We start from the raw sequence: 6,625 nt of genomic DNA, 5'->3' as shown, positions 1-6,625 counted from the left end.
TCTTTCACACGCCATTTTCTACTTTTAGTGAAACAGGGTTTTTTTTCTTAAATTAAGGTACCACTGAGGCCTCTTTGCTCATTTTATTTTACTCTATTTTAATTACACACGATTCACGGTGTGTTCCAGTCAGTAACACTTAAAAAAGAGGACACCATATCTCGTAATAATGAGAAAACAGCCCTCAGACACCTCAGAAACCCTGACTTCACAATCCAAGAAGCCCTGTGAATCAACAGTGAATAAAAGCTGTGAATGACGGTGTTATGATTCTTAGCAACTCAACTGTATACATGTTGTTGCACTCCACAAATGAGCTGGTAGGCCTACTAGCTAACAATGTCGAAAGATAACAAAGTGGATGCTTTTCTGACTTTTTCCCAACTCGTAATTGGAAATAGCATGCATGCTAATGTATCATGATTTGACAAATTATAATTTCCACAACACTCTTTTTAAAAATCACTTTCTTTATTCTGGTGTAAATAAAATATTATGGAATATAGCCTACAGAAAAATAATTATTCATACAATTAAAGGTACAGTATGTAAGAAATCTAAAGCAACTGGCCGTAAAATCCTCCTAATATGTCACAGAGACTCAGGAATAATGTTCATATAACATGATGAACTCACCAACAACAATAGCACAGCCAGAGTTTTCGCATTAAAAATCTTTTTTTGCAGACTGCAAATCATGTTTATGTTTTGAATTTACGTGTTTACATGTTGCGCCACCTAGCCCTCTCTCCCAGTCACGGCGGCGTCAGTGGCGTTTCAGCCTACGGTCTGGTCCACTGAGCTGCCGCTACGACTGGGAGAAAAAATTAGATCGCTGTGTTTTGAATTTGACTGCAGTAACCGTTTTTGGCCACATTCTTACATATGGCACCTTTAATTAAACAATTAACCAAGATAAGATAAAACAAGATAAGGCATTCCTTTATTTTTCCCACTCTGGTGGAAATGTACAGTATTGTAGCAGCGAAAGGAATAAAGACCACAAATAATAAATATGAAGCAATAAAAATCTATATTTGTAAAATAAATAAATAAGCATGTACAGAAACATGTACAGTCCAGTGGTGAACAGCAAAATATACAAAGAATTGATTCATCATGTACAGATTTTTTATAATTGGTACTGGATACACATACACATATATACATATACACTGGACAACAATCATTGTAGTGTAAAAGAAATGCGAGAAATGAGAAATAAATATTTAAATGTGACAGTGTCTCAAAGGATAGCATACCATAGAAGTAATCCAAAATGAAGCTGCAATGGGTTTCAACCTCCTCTCTCTCTACAACTGACTTTTCTGTCTCTCTGCACAGTTTTATTGAAATAAATACCAGAGTAGCGCCTCAATAAAAGACCGACTTGGTATCAGCATGTCTATGATGAAATATGAGACTGTATAAGAGAGAAACGGAAGACACAGAGGAGGTATTACATCGGATGCACATAACTGCCAGGAGCTCCACTGGAAAAAATACCTGAAAAAGGGACAAGGCGTTGAGCAGAAGACATGTGCAGATGTTTATTTAGTTAACTAATATGCTTAGATATACACTGTATTACATACAGCTGTAGTTATAACCTCCAACAAGGTCCTTAAAGGTGTCACATTGATAAACCTGACTTGATTTCAATAGGTTCTGTCTGCAGTAAGACTCTACGTACCTCATGATCATTTTCCTGCGTTGTTGACCAATGACCTTGTCCATAATCACCAGATAGGTGCTTTCGTCCCTCGCACGGCCTTCTGTAACTACCTCCTGTAATATCCGGAACAACACTCTGGAAAGAGACACAGATGAGAAGTGTAAGGTCCAGGTATCTCAGACTAGAGGAATGGGAACAGGACAGACAGAGCCCCATAGCTTCTCTCTGAGGTGTTATCAACAACAATAATAAGCATGATCACAACTGATTTTTCTTCTCATTCCCTTTACTTACTTATGAGCAGCAGATCCCTTTGCTGCTTTCACTTTCTCTAATTTCAGGTAGCACTGAATCTCCTCCTGTAGAAAAGGATCCTTCAGTTCACGCAGACATTCAAACAGACTGAAGACCTTCTCTGGAGGCAGTTTCTCTTTGACCTTTCTCTTGATGTACTGGATTATTTCCTCATTTGTTTCAGAGCAGCTTCCTGTCTGTGTCAGCAGACCTCGTAGGAGACTCTGATTGGTCTTCAAGGAAAGACCCAGGAGGAAGCGAAGAACCAAGTCCAGGTGTCCATTTGGACTCTGTAAGGCTGTGTCTACAGCGCTCTGATAGAAGTCTAGAAATGTACCTTTTCTTGTGGTCAGTCTTTGGAATATTGGTTGTTTTTCGGACATCAGGTTGAGTCCAGAGTTGATGAAGGTCAGATGGACATGAAGAGCAGCCAGAAACTCCTGAACAGTCAGATGGACAAAGCAGAACACCTTGTCCTGGTACAGGCCGCTCTCCTCTTTAAAGATCTGTGTGAACACTCCTGAGTACATTGAGGCTGCTTTGATATCGATGCCACACTCTCTCAGGTCTGATTCATAGAAGATCAGGTTTCCTTTCTGCAGCTGCTCAAAAGCAAGCTCTCGAAGAGTCTCAATCATCTCCCTGCTCTCTGGACTCCAGTGTGGATCTGTACCAGTTCTTCCATCGTACTTGATGTTCTTGAGTTTCAGTTGAACCACCAGGAAATGGATGTACATCTCAGTCAGGGTCTTGGGCAGCTCTCCTCCCTCTCTGGTCTTCAACAGCTTCTCCAGAACTGTAGCAGTGATCCAGCAGAAGACTGGGATGTGGCACATGATGTGGACGCTCTGTGATCTCTTGATGTGGGCGATGATCTTTCTGGTTTGCCTTTCATCTCTGAACCTCTTCCTGAAGTACTCCTCCTTCTGTGGGTCAGTGAACCCTCTGACCTCTGTCACCATGTCAACACACTGAGGAGGGATCTGATTGGCTGCTGCAGGTCTTGTGGTTATCCAGAGGCGAGCAGAGGGAAGCAGTTTCCCCCTGATGAGGTTGGTCAGCAGCACGTCCACTGAGGTGGACTCTGTCACATCAGTCAGGATCTCAGTGTTGTGGAAGTCCAGAGGAAGTCGACACTCGTCCAGACCGTCAAAGATGAAGACGACCTGGAACTGATCAAAGCTGCAGATTCCTGCTTCTTCGGTTTCAGAGAAGAAGTGATGGACAAGTTCCACCAAGCTGAACTTCTTCTCCTTCAGCACATTCAGCTCTCTGAAGGTGAAGGGAAATGTGAAGTGTATGTCCTGGTTGGTTTTGTCTTCAGCCCAGTCCAGAGTGAACTTCTGTATCAAGACTGTCTTACCAATTCCAGCCACGCCCATTGTCATCACTGTTCTGATTGCTTCATCTCTTCCAGGTGGGTCTTTAAAGATGTCTTCTTGTCTGATGGTTGTTTCAGCTCCATCTGGTTTCCTGGATGCTGTTTCAATCTTTCTGACCTCATGTTCATCATTGACCTCTCCAACCCCTCCCTCTGTGATGTAGAGCTCTGTGTAGATCTGGTTCAGGAGGGTTCGGTTTCCTGCTTTAGCGATGCCCTCAAACACACACTTGAACTTCTTCCTCAGGTTGTGTTTCAGTTTAGGCTGGCATTTGTGAAGAGCTTCTGAAAGTACAAACAACAGATAATAGAACAACATGGTAAAGGTCTGGTCACAACAGATCTCGGTGAAATTAGTCTCAACATAGACAGAATTTTTTGGATTCTTGTACTGTTCTGAACTTTACCTGCTGCTGCTGCTGCTGCTGCTGAGGCTGACGGATCTTGAGGCCAAACTTGTGACCATTTTCCTGTTGGAGGAAAATTAGTCTTTAATCAACCAACCCAGTTTACTTTGTCCACTGTGTGCAAATAGTCACAAAACCAAGAGGTTTAACAAACGTAAAACCCTGGCTGCACTTTCCATGACTGACCTTCATTAATTCCAAGCTTCTTCAGAATGAACCACGCAACCTGCAGAGCTTTCTCAGTGTACATGCCGAACATCAAGTCCACCGTCTTCTCTCTGCTTGCATCCTCCACATGACACCTTTTGATGGCAGGGAAACCACCCAGTAAGTCAGGATCCTGCAGGTACCACTGGAAGCGGTCCAGCTCTTTATTTCCCAAATCCTTCAAAATGTGCAGAAGCTGCTCCTTCACAGACGGCTCCATCTTTGCCACCTGACAGAGATGGTTTTAGAGCTCAGTGACACTTTTTCCACCAAGAATGATACCATAATTCATCATGGTAGGGGGTGTGACAAAAATGTAGTGCCATTACATCCCTGGTGGATTAATAAATACATTTAACAATGGTAGGATGAATCTGAGCTCCATCTTTACATAGGACAAACATTGATGTGACTCACAGCAGTGATGGCCGACAGCAGACAGACGTCATTTGATTGACTTCTTCACATAACTGGTATGAATGTGTTGTTGTTATGACTGCTAACCCAGGTTGCTGTAACTTGTTCCTGATTGGACAAACAAAGCAGTTTGAACTGACCCGGGTTACAACCGCCCCGTCTTCTCTATAAACATTAAACACACTCTGAATTACGTCCTTAAAGATCAAGATAAAGTTAATGTGTCAAACAAACTAAACTTACCCTTTAATCACAGTCCAAACAACAGCAGAAGTAGCCTACCGTCTTCTCGACACCTGAGGAACCGGTTTGACAGGTGAACTACGTCCTGTAGGTGAAAGGGGAAGCGGAAGAGGAGGAGGAGCAGATTTCCACAACTACTTACAACATTACCAATTCATTTTTTTTATTTTTTTGTTGCTTGTGATGATGTCAGAAACACATGGGCTTTTCTTTCTCTCCATATTTACAGTTACGGTTAAAAAACCAACTCGTGTAAATACAAGCAATGTGTTGTAGTTCCGGTTTCCGGCCACTAGATGTCGCCAAAGAAATGTGACAGTTGAGCCCCAGAATCCGTTTCTGCTCTTAATATCATGATAAAAATAACAGAGAGGTGATTTTACAGGTAAACTGCACCGTTACTACTGGTGTTAATTTTCTAGGACCTAACAGAAACATTACGTTGTCACATTTAAAGTCTGCAGTAGTACTGTGTATTATTATTCATGTCTCATCAAGTTTGATTAGGCCTACATTCCCATTTCAGTCTATCAAATCAAACATGATTACAATGTTTTAATTAGATTTGAATGAATAGATCAACTCTGATGTGTGAATCTCTACTTTGAGAGCTTGTGTAGCAGAGATTATATCACCTCTTCTACTACATTTAATTATTCCTAACAACTTCTACCTGTAGACATGTTGCAGAAACTAGCCTATCACGTAGTGTGTAGCTATATTAGATAACAATGCTAACAAAATAGCTGACAAAATGGTTGTTTACTGACTTGTTGCCCTGGAAAACTGGCAACTCAGCTGTGACACCATTCTGAGCTCCAACCAACTCCAACTCAGTGTTATATGATTTAACAAAACATAATTTCCACAAAAGTCATTTCTACCACTTTATTTATTTTGGTGGAATAAAATATAGTGATTTAAATAGAAAAATAACTGTTCATACATTTAAATAATGAACCAATACAACAATCTGAATATCACAGAGTATACCATATAGGCCTAATCCTAAATGCAGCTGCAATGGTTTGAATCCAACCTGTGGATCTTTGCTGTTTCAAACTCCTCCCTCTCTCCCACTGACTTTCTTGTCTCTGCACTAGCGAAATAAACGTTGGATATTCCAAAAAATAATGGTGACAATCTCATTCCATCTCCACGGCCCGCATATCAGGAAGTCCACGATGCCATGTGAAACCATAACAGAGAGCAAGTGAACACACGGAGGAGGTATTACATCAGATGCACATGACTGCCAGGAATTACACAGAAGATTCCTGAAAAAAGGGATAAGATGTTAAAACTGTGTCAGAGTTGTTGAGAAGAGACGTGTGCATCAAAGTAAGAATTTATTTCTATGCTTAGATATACCGATATGACATGCAGTTGTAGTAATCCCCTCCAACATTTTACAGTAAAGTTTCACTTAATGTTGGTTTGAGAAGCAGAATTTAGACTCATTTTAAATTTCAACTCAACTGATTGATAACCTTTTTTTTTCCTTTAAGTTTTTTTGGGGGGACTTTTTGCCTTTAATTGACATCAAAGTTGGGAATTGAACCAGGGCAGTTACAGTGAGGACTTTTGCCTATGTGGCGCCGGCTCAACCCAGTGAGCTATATGACGCTCCAAAAATGTCTTTTAATTTCCCTTTTATTGTCTTGTATCTTATCATCTTATTGTTGGTATTCATGTCTTTTCTATTATTTGTGCTTTTACTAATGATGTTACTTTATTCACTTTGCCTTAAACTAAAACTTGTACAGCTCTTTGATGAAGTCCAATTGTTTTAAAGGTGCAACGTGAATCAGCCTGAATAAGCGCTGCTGTAGAAAGACACTACATACCCCACGATCACGTTCCTGTGTGCTTCAGCACTGAGCTTATCCATCAACGCCTCAAACGAGCTTTTCTTCTGTAGATCGTCGGCTATCTTCTGTAATATCTGGGAAAACATTCTAGAAAGAAACAGAAATAGAAATAGATGTAAGGTCCAGGTAA

General features: G+C 40.8%; 1 protein-coding gene across 1 annotated transcript; it reads right to left on the bottom strand.

The window, feature by feature from the left end:
• Positions 1-1,346: 1,346 nt before the first annotated feature.
• Positions 1,347-2,706, bottom strand: LOC310997831 (NLR family CARD domain-containing protein 3-like; the record flags this gene model as incomplete). Its single annotated transcript, XM_083987647.1, has 3 exons — positions 1,347-1,506; positions 1,694-1,810; positions 1,970-2,706. The coding sequence occupies 3 exons, from the start codon at positions 2,704-2,706 to the stop codon at positions 1,347-1,349; spliced, it is 1,014 nt and encodes a 337-aa protein (XP_083843773.1).
• Between the last annotated feature and the right edge of the window lie 3,919 nt (positions 2,707-6,625).

This window comes from Trachurus trachurus (assembly GCF_905171665.1).
Source record: "Trachurus trachurus genome assembly, chromosome: 2".
Classification (NCBI taxonomy): domain Eukaryota; kingdom Metazoa; phylum Chordata; class Actinopteri; order Carangiformes; family Carangidae; genus Trachurus; species Trachurus trachurus.
This window is presented reverse-complemented; position numbering and strand designations above follow the sequence as displayed.